General features: G+C 34.1%; 1 protein-coding gene across 12 annotated transcripts in view; it reads right to left on the bottom strand.

Annotated features, from left to right (window-relative positions):
• FSIP1 (fibrous sheath interacting protein 1) overlaps positions 1-15,663 on the bottom strand; it is a 96,351-nt gene that overhangs the window by 50,517 nt on the left and 30,171 nt on the right. The window contains exon 12 of one of the 12 annotated variants that reach the window (XM_064658434.1): positions 10,848-10,921. The exons of the other annotated variants lie outside the window; for them this stretch is intronic. Within the exon in view, the coding sequence (XP_064514504.1) occupies positions 10,886-10,921 (36 nt within the window). The 3' untranslated portion in view covers positions 10,848-10,885. The remainder of the gene's footprint in view (positions 1-10,847; positions 10,922-15,663) is intronic. 12 annotated transcript variants of the gene reach the window in all.

Raw genomic sequence — 15,663 nt, 5'->3', positions numbered from 1 at the left:
AGTGACAATGGACCCAGCCTTTCTCATTGAAGGGAACTTGGGCAGAAATAACAATGTGCATTGCATTGAGAGCAATAATGCAAGAAACAACAGGGGTTGAAGGATTAAAAACAGTTTGAATTTAGACAACAAAGAAACAGACAAACATAAAAAAACAATTACTTCACTTTTTTTTTTAGTATTTCTTAAAGCATTATTCAGTGATTCACTGTGCACTATTTAATTCTTATTTCAGCATGAATAAAAGGAACTCATCAGGGTAGGTATTGTGATGTAGAATTCAAAGCACTGTTAACAGACATTGCCTATTCATCTCTGCCACCTGGTTTTGAATCCAGTCTTACTGATGGCAACTAAAAGCTTGAACTTAAAAGCTTTACAGACTGTTTCCTTACCAGTGGAAAAAGTGCTTCTAAGAAGGTACTGAGAGTAGGGAAAGAATTTCCCATTTGACCTCTTCCTCTTCAACGTGGGGAGAAAAAGAGCTCAAAAGAGATTCTATACTTTGCTCATCTATTCCTACACTCCCCTCTCTACCTTCTCTACAAAGAGTAATTTCTACTGTGGCTAAAAATCAGAAATTTCTTCCAGGAGACATGAAAGAGAAGGAGCATGCAGAGATCAAGGGAGGAAGCTACATAAACTAAAGGAGACAACGCAAAGCATGAGACAGCACTAATGATGGAAAGATTTTGTAAGAAATCACGAGAGGAGTGGGTTGCAACCATTGTAATGGTTCAATAACAACTCAAAAGAGACCATCTCTGTTGTGGGGAAAACAGGAAAAGATGTGAAGAGGAAAAGAATATGATACCAGAAGAGGCAGGCAGAAGTTGATGTGGGAAATACTAAGAAATATAACACAACATAAATTTGAGAAACAAGAACAGAGGGAAAAAGACCGAAAAATTATTTTCTGTTTCATCAAAACAGTTGATTTGCCTCAAAATTCTATCAAGAGGCACGAATGAGCCACAGCTCTGATAACCTCATCAACTGCCCTGCTACATTACCACCTAAAGACAGCGCACAAGAAGCCACGCTGCACTACACAAAAAAAAAAAAGGCAGCTCATGCTAAAAAATACCAGCAAACCCCAAACTTTCAGAAAACACTATGAATGCTGACCATTCTTTTAACAGTATCATCACTCCAAATGAATGTTTTGAGCCTCTTGTTATTGGTGTGCTCTATGCAGAATAATATAATGGAACAAATGGATAGAGATGTATTTGCATTCACTTTCACTCTGGCCAGTATTACAAGGCTTTTAATGTATTAAATTTCTATTTAATAAATACAGTCAGTAGTATAACTGTATGTATTATGGTTTTCTTTATGGCACAGTGTTTCTTGGATAACTTCCAATCACAAAATTCTCATAGATGTTTCATACCTAGAACGACTTCTAAAATGTTCAGTAAGAGTGTGTCCTCAGCCACAGAGAATTACTCAAGGAAACATGTGGTGGGTTGTTTGGGTTTTTTTTTCTCCAGTGTGACAGCATTCTGTCCAAAAGTCTTGTTCTTTATTTAAGGGAAACTACAAAGTATATGTCCTTCTGCACTTAAATCACATTAATGTATTGAGCATGATTTACATGGTAATATATACATGGTTTAAATGGCAGAAATAAAGTAGCAAAATAAACTTACTTCCTTGAAATAGTCTAAATAGCCAAACCCCAAAATTTATGTAAGCAATAAAAAGAGGATAAATCCAAAATCCAAACTGGTAAGAAGGCAAGTACCCATGTTCTGACCTGAGTATAGGGCTCTAAATGACTCAGTCAGTCCCAACAGAGTCATCATTATCAATGACACAATGAAACAGGTCAAGAAAGCAAGCATTTCAACCCTACACAATGAGATTTATAGAAACTAATTAGGTGACTAAATTCCCATTACTTCAGCATGAGCTCTGTGCTTTAATTACTCCAAACAAATCTCCAGCTCCAGAAATCGTTTCCCGGTTTCCCCCTTTAAAACAGTGCGTACATCTCATTGTTACTTCTTCAGAGGCATGAAGTGTTTGACTTCAGACACAGAGTCAGCACAACTTAAGTATTGTTCTCCCACACTTCTATTCCCAATGTTTGTAAAAATTACACCTGAAAAGGATTCCTACAAATATAAACAACAATAGAAGACAGAGGTTTTATGCATTCAAATGGTATTAGAAATTTGATGCAATATGCATTGCAGCGTATCATGATCCTATATTACTACTTTGTACCCCAAGTTTACAAGTAATACTGTAAATTTGGAAGTTCTTCCAACATGAAGAAGATGTGTTTGTTAACTCTATTTCCTAGAGACCTGAGATTTTTCCAAGTGCTAGATGTCCTTAACCCACAAACGCTGTGATTTCTACAACCAGAGAGTTGTAGAAAAAATTAGTGAACATTCCTCCGTTTATCCAAAACCTAAGCTACTTCTGATGATTTTCTCCTAAATTTAAAAAAATACCTTTATGAACTGTATTTATATGGTGTACTTCTGAGGAGTAGTCAACAACTCAACTTGTCAGTTTTTTTTTTTTGCCTCTATTTGCCATCAATATTTAACAAAAACCAAACAAGTTCTCAAATGTCTTTATGTAGGACTTCAAATTTAAAATTTGGTATCTGTTAACATAAAAGTAGTGTTAAATTAAATATTTTTAATGTTAGTAACACAAAAACTGGTAATATCACTTCACCTGCCAACCCAAATGTTTTATTAAAGAAGAAAATTAAGGGCTAAATTAATTATAAAAATAACAATGATTTGCTAAAATCTTCAAATCCAGAGGATGAAATCAAAGAGTTTAGATTATTCAAAATCCACATGACTTTGAAAACAAGAGTAAAGAAACAGGGTAATTGCTATTTCACCACAGCAGATCTACTGCAAATTGAATAATGGCTTGAAGTTCTTTACGTTCATTATTTCCAAAATCTTCATATTATTACCATATTTTTTGTCAGAAAGAAGGCTGAAAACTAGGAAATACCAACAAAATCCTATCAATGGAAGAGATGTCACGGATTTTGTTGTGTAAACACAATCATCTCCTTAAAATAATGACACGTCTAGCTCATAAGAGAAGGTTATATATGCACTGCTTCGCTGTATTATAGTTATTGATGCAAGTGGAGTAACATTTTGGTTTATTGCTGTTTTCGTAAGTGCCTGATATGTAAGTTTTAAGAATAATGCATTTAAATTTCTTAACAATATATAAAGCTACATCTTTCAACAAGTTTCTAAGCTTCTCTAGTTTCTGCCATCATCAACATAAGCAAAATACATTCAGCAATGTGTTGCAATTTTAGTTGCCCTATGTATCTAAACTTGGTCAAGTCATAGGAAGTACACATGGATGTGTATGTGAATGCTTATAAACAGGAGTGAATGCATTAAATCAAAAAATATAAATCATATGAGCAATTTAAAGATTTAAATCTATTACTTTTATTTCTTCCTTTTAGAAATATATTTCTCCAACAAAAGATTAAGCTACCTCTCTTGAAATTAATCCTGCAGCCAGATATACTCCTTATAGCTATGTAATTTAAGAAATAATATTAAATCTTAACAGTAAATCGCCTTCAATACTTTGCATGCCTTTGGGTATTGAATTTTACATCTGCAGTTAGGAAAAAAAGACAACCGTCTTGCTATTACTCAGCAGGATACAGATTCCTTTTTGTAAGTGGAATTCCAGACATTCTGTCTGTTTCCCATAAAAGTAGAAAATAGTTAGTCCTAAAGTAGATCAGTAATAGTACATTTAAACAGTGTAGGTAGAAACCGCACCCAGCCAAACAACACAGCCACAGCAGAAAAGTTTTATCCTTTACATAAAATTGATGCATACAAACCACTGCTTAAGCAATTACATATTAGAAGGCTGGTATTTCTTGACTAGTAAAGAAATGAAACAAACTTTTTAAAATCAGTTCTACAAAATGACTAAATGTAAGAGATGACTACCAAAGAAGAAACAAAGGAATATCTATCCTGTTTTCACTGCCTCTTTTTACAGCCAGCCATCTGAAGGGACTATAGCTATCTTGCAGTGTCTCATCTGGTCATGCAAAAATTCTTTTCACGTGATTGACTTATGCATGGGCATCTTCCTATCATGAAAGCAAATCTCCATGTTACTATGTTAAAAGCAGTAACTAGATATGCAAAGGATAATTTGTATAAGAAAATGACTCCGCGCACAGCCTATGTGTGCTGTGCATCGTTCAGTGATACAACAGTGTTTTGAAAATTTAGCCCTGGTTTCTACTGCCTGACTTAGCAAGACAGGCAAGACTTAGCAAGACTGCCTGACTTAGCAAGCATCTAAGCAAGCACACACATCTAAATACACGAGTATATCTACAAAGCTCATCTAATGATAATTTAAAAATCACACAAAGGTCAAATTTCACAGAGAGGACCATCATAATATTTCTGTCCAGCTTTTAGTGTAACAGGAGCAAGTTCATAATTGTTATTGTAATAAAGAAAATGTAAAAGAGCATTCCACTTATTACATGCAACCAGAAAATTGCATTTGTCTCCTAGAAGCATGCATTTTTGCTATTTAAGAAATCTCTGAAATTATCTAAACAGTTGAATTACTTTTTAAAAACATCTCCTAGGCATAGACCACAATAATGAGTTATGTTACTTTTCTGCCACTTTGATGATTTCTAGTAATAAAAATTACAGACCTCATCATAAAACACACAAGACAAAATTAAATTATAAATATTTCTTTGAATTCATATTACAAGACCAGGTTCATATTACATGAACCTGCAAGATCAGGCTATATAATATCAATTTAAGCAGTGAAGACAGATTGACAAACTCTATAAGCACTTGAACAACCTTAAACATGTGTGCCTTAATTATGACAAAACCACTCATTTTAACCCTTCACAGTAAATTTAAGTATATAGTCAAAATATCTATGAAACTTAATCTGAACCACAGAAGCATCTAAATAAACAAATACTGACCAAATACAGAACTACTATGTTCATTCTGGAGAAGGAAAACAAGTGAAAAAAAAAGGGAGGAAATAGTTATGTCTGGAAATATTATGTCTTTCATATATGATATGAAAGATAACACCATAGCACTTCTCTGAAGTAAGATACTTTGAAGTCCAATATGAATTATTAACACTTAATAATCTTCACTGTTTAGTCTACTTGTCACACTAACAAAACGCCACTTACAGCAAGGTTTCCCATCTTATTAAACACTGTTGTGCACGTATATGTCAATAAAGCATAGTCATAATTAAAGGATGCCAAAAGCTAGAGATGAACTACAGACATTTCAGACACCCTGAGCCAAACTATCGTCCTGCTTTTATAAACAACAATGTAAGAGTAATACATTTGTTTCCTGTATACATTGTTCCTCTTCCACAGAAAATAAGCATAGGAGATTTCCTCCTACTTTATTTTTTATATGAATGGCCCTGATAAATCTGTCAGAATGAAAAACTCCAAGAGGAAGACTATTTCTAACATTGTCTGCATAGTCATAGCTTTAACAGTTCTGCGACCAGTATTCCCTTTCTCCAATAAACCCAGTAATCTAAGTTTTAACTCTGAAAAAATGAAAAGATACAAAACAGGTATTGTACTGAGCTACATTGTGTTCTGTATTGTAGTGCTGTTTCAGCGTATTATATTTTGAAAAGCTAGCTCTTTTTTCTTTCTGCTTTGCACAACTGATGCATTACTAATGTTCAAACACTAAATATGCTTTTTGACTTACCACAGTATTTTCATTTCATTGATGACTTTATTATTTAAGAAAAGTCATTCAGAATCAAAGAAGATCAACAAAGTTGATGAAGGCTCTGGAGCACAAATCCCATGAGGAGTAGCTGAGGGAGCTGGTGTTGTTTAGCCTGGAGAAAAGGAAGCTCAGGGGGGACTTCGTTGCTCTCTACAACTACCTGAAAGGAGGTTGCAGGCAGGTGGGGGTCGGTTCTCTTCTCCCAAGTAAAAAGTAATAGGATGGAGGAAATGGCATAAGGTCGCACGAGGGGAGGATTACACTGGATATTTCTGCACTGAAAGCATGGCCAGGCATTGGAACAGGCTGTCTAGGGAAGTGGTTGAGTCACCATCCCTGGAAGTACTTAAAAGTTGTGTAGATGTAGCACTCAAGAGAGATGGTTTAATAGTGGACTTGGCAGTGCTGGATTAGTGGTTGGACTCGATGACATCAAAGGTCTGTCTGACCTAAATGATTCTATGCAAACCTTCTTAGTCAAAACCACACTATACATGAAAGAAAAAACAAATTTTTTTTATTTATTTCCATTTATTTCAGAACTATGTATTCAATACTTTCTAGGTTGAATGAAAATATTTGTGATGTTTATAGACAAATATTTTGAACAACTTGTCTACCAGCAGCTCACTACAGAAGTCTAAGGTACAAGGCCGCTATTTCTATAATTGCTAGTTTTCTATTCCAGAATTCATCGTTAAGGCTACTGTGCTCAAACACAAAACATCCACAAAGAGGAAGAAGATAAATGTTTTTAAGCAAGTTAATGTGGTTTGGAATGTTCTTTTTCAAATATGTATTCTGCTTTTTCTCTGTCACATCACAATGACATAACAAAGAATAAGGCTCTTGATTCTCCAGCTTGAACATTTATGATAAACTCTGTTCCAAAGCCCATAAATATTACATATTAAACAACTGGCTAGTTTACCTGTAAATAAACATTGTACTATTTTAAAATCTATGCCAAATGTAATATATTCCATTTGATATTCCATATCTAGTTACTGCTTTTAACATTCAAGATTTAGACAGAAAAGAAATGCTGAAGGAAATTACCACATAAATCACATTCCTCGACACTAGAATGGACCTGAGAATAAGAGAGTTGTTATTTTACCCAAGCAATAATACTCACCCTGTACTCAAAATACACAATAACAGTATTCTGCTCAAAATGAAAGGGCAGCTCTCTACTTTCTAGTTCTTCAGAAGGTAAATTGGTAAAAATCAAAGAACTTTTCAATGTTATTAAAGGCGGCAATGAACACAGATTATTACTAGTTTTAGCTTAGAACCTTAAACTGACTTGGACTTTAGCAGGCCCCTTAAAACATTTCAAGTACTAACGGGAAACTACATGAGGGGGTTTTTTAATATATTTTATGCAACCTGACGCCCAAGCACAAACAGCTTTCACAGACAGCATATGAATGCACATGCAGGACAAAGGCTACATTCAACTAAATGAAATCCATTTTCTTGCATTGTACACAAGTTTATATAGTATCAAGATTTCTGTAGTGACTGGTCTTGTAATGATTTAAGCACTTATATGTATCTTCTCTGAGAAGCAGTGTTTTAACATATGAATTAGCAGATTATTAGGGGGAAAAAATCTTAATTACCTAGGGAAAAAATTAATACATGGGCTTAAAAGTAATCTCCCTCTCTGAACTTACCTGACACCTGCCTAACTGCATCTATGGTTAAAACATTCAGAGCAGAGCAATCTGCATAAGCCACTTTGCTTTCTGTATATAGGCATTCTGTGAAGGATCTGGCAGTACACAGAACTTGGGGCAGAGTTCTCCTTTCTTAATAAAAAGAAACTCAAAAGTCTGAGAGAATATCAGCTTTTAAAATTATTATGTCAGCACTAAAGAGAAATCAAGCTTATTCCTGTTTTAGTTATGGTTTAGTTATTTGCAGACTGCAGTTTTTGGTGCCAATGTAATATTTATTAGTCCATCAAGTTGAAATATGCATGTTAACTACCTTTAAGCATTTTACACCAGACAGCTATGCAACAATGATTCAAAGAACAGTCCTGCAACTTCTGTACAAATCAAGTCTAAGTTCAAGATTTTTTTTTCCTAATTTTTATTGCAATGACACATATCCACAACTTGAACACTTTGCTTCAGAGCAGAAACTACAATTTTCAGCTATGACTACAATTTTCAGCTATATAGATGAAGCAAACTCATTGCAGGGGGCATTAACTGCACAAAATTGTGTTAATGATTAATTAGACTGCACTTTAAATGTTGCCCTAATAGAGAATGTTTAGCTAGTTCAAGCCAGACAGATTGTTAAAATCACTAAATTCAAAATTTAGCTTGCTATACCATAAAACCCTCAAGAATGTGATTTTTCAATCTTGCATATTATATTGTTCTATATTGCTTGATTTGCTTTTACAACTTCCATTAAAGGCATTAGCAGTTTTGTTGTATTAATAAGAGCTGAAAGTCATTCCCATCTTCACTTTGTATAGTTTGTTTTCTTTTGCCTACATCACATTTAGAAACATTTAGAAGAAGAGTGTAGGCTTTTTTAAGACAACAAATTTTCATTTTTAGCGGAAAAAAAATGACCTAGTAAAGTCTAATGTTATATGGAGATGAATTAACACAATTTGACTGTTCTAACTTTCATCAAAACATGAGTACACTGTATCTCTGCACAAGATTCTGATATCCTGTACCACAACTGCACATCAACACTACTTAATTTAACCTAACCTTAAAGATTATATAGTCAGTGAATTTACACATCAACTAGCAGTTTATAGTTACAAATACGTTATTACTAGGTAAACCACAGAAATGGTTTTAAATTGAGAAGATTAAGAACAAATTGAATTAGAAAGTGCTGCATGCTGTATTCTAGAAACAAAATGAGGGAAAATTACAAATCACGATTAAAATTGCACCTTAAAATCTCTTGTCCTCACAGTTAATTTTGCCTTCTGTTACTTGCCTGCTCAATGGAATCTATGAAAGCAAACAACATTACTCCACATTCAAAACTGACTAAACGTAGGAGGAACAGCTGAGATATACCACTGGCCTCACACATTATGAAACACAAAGAAAAGCACTACAAATAAGAATAAACAGAATATAAACAGAAAGCCTGCAAGACAGCAGAGAAGAAAAAGCAAAAGCTAAAGCTCTCAAGAGCCCTTTCCAAATACATAATCCAGTCTGTAACAGGTTCTACCAATGTTTTAGATACCCAAAAGTATTTTACTTGTATTTAAAAGTATTTTTGGTAATGGAATGACAAGTTGTGAATTAATAACCTTAAGAGTGAAGGATGGAAGTGGAATTCAATTTTTCCAGAAGCAATATTAAGTTTGACATTACTTAAACACATTTTTTCCCCACAAAGCATTACTTACCAAGGTTTTTGGTTGAGTTTTGGTTTTGTTATTTTGGGTTTTTTCTCCTCCATGGGATTACAGTGAGGTCAACTGTGAAAGTACAAGTAAGATTTGGCCTAATCATTTTCTACCTGGCAAAAATCCAGATAGTAAGTCAAGTAGTATAATATAATTAGTAGCTTGGAGTTGTTTTGTTGTATGTATCTGCTTGTGAAGCAAGCTCAACAGTTTGTCAATCTTTAACTGTAACATATCTTTACTGATTAACCAAGGTCTTCACTTCCCATATTCTCAGCACCAATTATTATTTTTATCCAATGTTACCTGTGTTCCCATATTATTTCTGTCAAGCACAGAAAATACTCTCATGAGGGTCTTACCAAGCCAGACATTCCAAGCATGGCTGCTAAACTTTCATCTACTGAAAGGTCTCAGTATCAAAACCAAGTAGTGACTTCAGCATTAAATTTTAAAATTACTCTGCCCAAGCAGATCTCATGGCCAGTCATACTACTCTGAATTCTGTAAAGTTTCTGTGGGATTACAGCATGTCTTAATTGATTTAATTTCTAAGAAAATGCAAACAAAAGAGCCCTAATGAAGGTAATTATACAGCAAGAATTAATAACAATGCATAGAGTAGATACACATGCAGAAAGTAATTATTTAAATGGTTTATCTAATATTGTCTTCAGAAAGGGCTTAAAAAAATGAGAAAAAAATAGGATTTTCCAAAGCAGAAAAAGCCATTTAATGCCACATACCACCCATTTGACAGATTGGAAGAGCCTCTTCTCTTCCTTCAACGATATCAAAATGCATTCAATATGCTCATAGAAAGATTACCCTAGTATTAACAATTCAAATATTTAGTAATCCATAATTTTTATGTAGCACCTTTGTTTCTACAGGCCATTGAAGTGCTGCATGAAACTACCTAAATTGTCAGTTAGAAAATAAGTCAGTCAACTCTTGAGTAATGCTCAACAGAAATGGGGAAAAGGGGAAAAGGATTCCGACCCAACAACACACCAGAGCAGAAGATATACCTTACACCAGAGTTTAAGTAGGAATAATAAAATTAGTTGAGCTGGAATTGCTTCTGACATTGGTGTTTATTTCTACAATACTTAAATACAATTCTGATATTTAAAGAATAAAATTCCTATTATTTCAGTTCTGTTTCACTGTTGAAACTGCGAGTTTCATGTCAAGAATGTTAAAAGAAATCCAGCTGCTGTACTTGAAGAAAATCACCAAAACAGGGAAAATAGTTTTTACTCCAAAAGTACATGAAAACTGAGAAGATAGGAACTCTAATTTTATTATCTTTTGAATATAACAATATTTTTAATAGATTTGATAGCTTAAGATATCTTGTACATTATCCCTCAGAGTTGAAATGTAAGTAAAAAAATCAAATCCCTAAATTTACTTTCCATCTTATTAAAAGATCAGAAATTATCTCTTATGCAGCAGTTTCGTGGTTTCAAATTTTAACTATAGAGAAAATAGTCTAGTAAAGCAAGAGATAACTAACTGTAGCCTAACACTGATGGCACAAGTTTCTGCTCTTGTCCTTTCCATGACACTGAATTTAAAAGAAGAATTTAAATCAAAAGATTGCAGTTACATCATCAGCATTGTCACTTGCTCACCAAAACCCTGGCCATGTTTTTTGTGTCCACTACACCATTCATAACACATCCAGTTCTCTAAAATGCCTTGACTTCTGTAATGCAACACCAGAAAGAAAAAAAATTATGTAATACACTATTTTTTTGAGGCTTTTATTTTCCAACACAATTTTCCTGATTTTAAAAAGCATCAGTCGCTCACATCATTTCTTTTTTCTTTGCCCACTGTTGACATATGCAGTTACTTAGCACATGGAGAAAAATATCTGGTTTATCACTACCATCATTCAGATTTCTTACATTAATGATATGTTTGCATTTGGACTCTTGATTTAACAATTTCCAAGGCTTCCCAAATTAGCAGAATTAATTGTATTAGGAAAAAAAACACATAAAACAAAATAAAACCACTAATTTAAGCTCACTTTCCTAGACTTTCCATAGTAGCTTAATCCCATAAAATCCAAAGTAAAGGCTATTAGATATAAAAGAAAATGCAAAGCTCCCCATTTAAGGACTAGTTACAACTCATTAAAGTAAGGACACATATAATTTGAAGGATTAGAATGTATGCTGAAATATAATTAGTGTCTATGAATCAAACCTGGATGGATTAAACTAATTCCTGGAATGCTATTATGGAGAGTACCTTGTGGAGAAAGAATGATCCTCCTGTTTGCACAGCAAATAAACGGCTTCGATTTACATTTAAAATTTACTCAAATAGAAATAAAGGCCCAGGATTTCAAAATGTAGCCTTCTAAATATAATCAGCCTGAATTATGCCTGTTTCACACAGTGGTACTTGCAACCTGGTTACAGGCAGCAGGGATAAGGCTGCACTCAGCTTATTTCACTGCTTAATTTATATGGTAATTACCACACCACAGCCAGAATGGAGAGCATCTGCCAAAACTGAAGCCCCCGGAATAATAAAACTGACATGTGCTGTGATATTGTTGAAGTGCTGACTAAGAAACTTCTTTTATCTCCTCTTGAAGCTATAAAATGGTATTCGTGTTATTACTAGCAGGGAATTTTAACAGCCTTGCACTGACAGCAATTATGTAACACATGCACAAAACAATAGAGTTTCACATCACTTAATAAATCCTTGAGCTCTCTTAGCTCCAAATCTCTCGCTGGCTGGATTTTATGGTCTGGTAGTTCTATCCGACCTTCAGAACACTGAAGTATACAAACCACAAAAGCACTAGAAAATTAATAGAAACAACTGGCTTTTCTCCCTGTTACATCTATTTAATGAGAGGGCATGATGTGTAATGATGGAGGTTAATTAAAAGATTTGTCCACTCACTTTTCTCTGGAGCTGAATGCTGTTGTGAACCCCTGATATTAAAACAAGCAAGATACAGATATTACTTTTCCTACTAAGACCATCCTCTTATTAAGCATTAAAAAATAAAAAAGACAATTCCTATAGCATGAAACAATAAAACAAATTTAATCTAATTTATCTTTTGTTAATTTTTATGAAATTAAAAACATGTCATTAATGTAAGAAATCTGAATTTGAACCTGATTTTCCTGCTAACATTATCAATTCAGTTTCCAATACAATCCTTTATTTTCTTAGCTATCATATATTGCACCTGAAACTCCTAGCTTCAGTACCAAAGCTTCATAAATGAACTAAAACCATTGCATTACAAAGGTTTAAAAAGCAAAGTGTCAGATAAGGAAGTGTGGGTAATTCAAAAATAAAGAATACAAAGAAAAGTTTAAAAAACACTTCTGTATTGGAACTTATACTGAAGGGTTAGTTCACATGGCATAAATTTTCCTCCAGTTAAAAATTATTTCATAGGTGGATCCATTCAAAAGGGAGAAACACTGTTTCCCCTTGAGAAACTAGACAGTCACTGAAAGTCACTTGGTAATGAGACAGAGACTGAAACACCTATAAAAGTTATTCATAGAATAATTTCAAACACTGGTAATTCAGTTTTCATACTATTCCCAGCTGGAAAGGCATGCGTTTGCATAATTACTGTTGGCATTAATTTATTATATATCCCTTATTTATATATCTATAAACCTCTATTTACAGGTTACACTCTAAGTGTATAATTCATAAAGAGTCTGATTAATGTATGCATAATGACTATTTCTAATCTTTCTTCACAAATCAGTCCATACTCTCTACCTTCTATATAGTACTTACTCTTGTCATTTCTTGAATTTGCATAATTCAACGTAATTTTAAAACATAAATTTATTATTATTGTTATAAGAGTTCAAGTTAAAGACATGCCTTTCTGAGAAGGACCATCACCACACCATACTTGAAATTTCTCTTACAAACGCAGGTCACAATGCCTTCCTTTGCATACAGTACAAAAAAGATCACTGTTCTTTTGCTGGTTTTTTATATTAAAAATTCTTAGCTGGTTACTGCTATCACTTTGAAGTCACTTACCTCATAACTGCTTTCTAGCTTTGCCACTAAAAATACTAGTAATAAAAACATCTGTTGGTATTTACACTGGATTTTATTTTCCCAATCAATTATCTTAAACAAAAAGTAGGTACAAGATATTGCATACAAGTGACAATTCTAACCATAACAACCCTTAATACTTTTCCAATTACACAGATATACCTGTTGAATATACGATAAATTCAAAAACTTCTATTGTGTGTTATATTTATATGCAATCAAACTGAGAAAGTAATACACATGGCTTCAACAAAAAAGGCCAAGTCCTGTAGGCTGCTCTTCACAAACCAGGAGCTTCCAGCACACTTTTAATAAGCTTCTACTACACTTAAGCCAATAGCAGAGGACAGGCACAAAATGTTTGTTTCCTGCAGAATGAAGACTCCCTGCTGAGAGACACCACTCTTCCTTGATATTTCTTTGAAGGAAGGCTTTGATTTACAGAAAGAAAAGCAGCTAGGAAGAAAAAAGGTCTGGTACAACCACATGTTCATGTTTGTAGAAGCAGTTATCCAGTTTTAATCTCTTTTCAGCTAACATCCCAAAGAGTGAAACTATTCAAAACATTTAGAGTAAAATACTCTTCTTAGCAATAAATATTGTTTAGTGTTCAATATGTATACATGCACACACACACACATACACCTCCCACAGTATAATTACACTACTTTGCAATTAAGGCACTAGAGAAGATAAATACAATCGAAAGAAAAATATATACTCTTTAAACAAAGATCATCAGTAGTCTAGGCAGCAAAGACTATATGATATAAACAAAGACTAGATCCCACCAGAAAGGGATGGGGAGTTTCCTGCATGTCAGAAAATTAAGACAACCGCATAAGGAATAGCAAGGTGTTCCAAAAAAAGGGAAGTGACAGAGAGCATACAAAGGGAGATTATTAGTATGGAGGTGTGTTTAATTTTGACTAGTTTTTGCATTTGGATAATTAACTACACTATTATATTATACTAACTACACTATATTATAAAGGAGGAAAAAAACCCAAGTTTGTGAAGATATAGTGGAAGTACTCCTAATGGAATAATTTAGAAGCGTGGGACTTCTTCTATGGAAGGAATTCAAATAAACCTATCCACTCCTAAGCGTAATTGGCAGAAGAGAAAACTAAAAATGGATCATATTAAGAAGCAGAGGAAAGCATTTCTTACAAAGTCCAGTCAGTATCTTCTGTCTTCCAACATCAACTTATTATAATGGACTTCTTTTTGGTACTACCTGAATAGTTGAAACTAAAGGTAACACACCATTTAGAAAGCATATCTCCATAAATAAGTAGTCTAGAACATATATAGAATGGTCATTATCATGCAGTATTATGTACCAATGTATATTTCTCAATATTTGTAAGCAGAACAGTGCCAAAGAAATAATGAGGGGAATCACACAGAATCACAAAGAATATTCTGAGTTGGAAGGGACTCACAAGGATCATTAAGTCCAACTCTTATGTGAATTGCCCGTACGGGGATCAAACCCATGACCTTGGTGTTATTAGCACTGTGCTTTAAAGAGAAATGAAACCCAAAACTAAACCAGACAACAGAAAAAAGAGCCAAAGAGAAGATCCTACAACCATGCTTCTTTAAGATTTGGAGGATTTATCACAAAGTGTGTGGCTGTGCATCTTACATACATTTGCCCTGCATAGTTACAAAAGTACAAGTCCAGAAAGTGATTTCCAAGTCTCAACCTACTTCCCCTTTTTACGAGCGGAGATCTTGATGGCAAGGACGCAGGCAAGTCCGAATAAAAACTCTTTTCACCAAAGCCCTGAAATGAAGCACTAGGAAAATGAAATATTCATTGTGTTAGAAACCATTAATCTAGATCAATGATGAGACTGTCATCTGCAAAAAAGGAAGGTCCCAGGCCCTACACAACAATCTGTTTATACATTTTGCATGAGAGAATCCAAGTCTGTACAAGCAGTGCTCAGATTATTATCTGCTTTTCTTTCAGAGAAGCATTCCACCCATCACCAGGCTACAGAAATATTGTCCTTCTAATTTATACTGGTTTGGCTCTGAATACTTTGTTCCTGGATGAATATCTTAGTTCATCATTGGAGAGATGATGTCCTTCGTCCTCTAAATCTTAGAAAAATAATTATGTAGGGGCTAGGTGACTCTGAAGCAAAATGGAGATAAAGCCACTGAAATAAATTTATTGAAGGTGAAAGTGGAGAACTACTCTAAGATGCTAACTTCCCAGGTTGTGTTTCTGAAAGAAAATAGACATAATCTTGATAATGCATGGTAATATGCTTTATACCTACAGCTGCTTGGATGTATTGTCACGCTCTGAGCATGTGTAGCAAATGGGGCCATAGAAAAAGGAATACTCAGTCCAGG

The sequence above is a fragment of the Pseudopipra pipra genome, chromosome 6 (genome assembly GCF_036250125.1).
Source record: "Pseudopipra pipra isolate bDixPip1 chromosome 6, bDixPip1.hap1, whole genome shotgun sequence".
NCBI classification, from domain to species: Eukaryota; Metazoa; Chordata; class Aves; order Passeriformes; family Pipridae; genus Pseudopipra; species Pseudopipra pipra.
The sequence above is the reverse complement of the archived record's forward strand: the minus strand, read 5'-3'. Positions and strand labels throughout refer to the sequence as shown.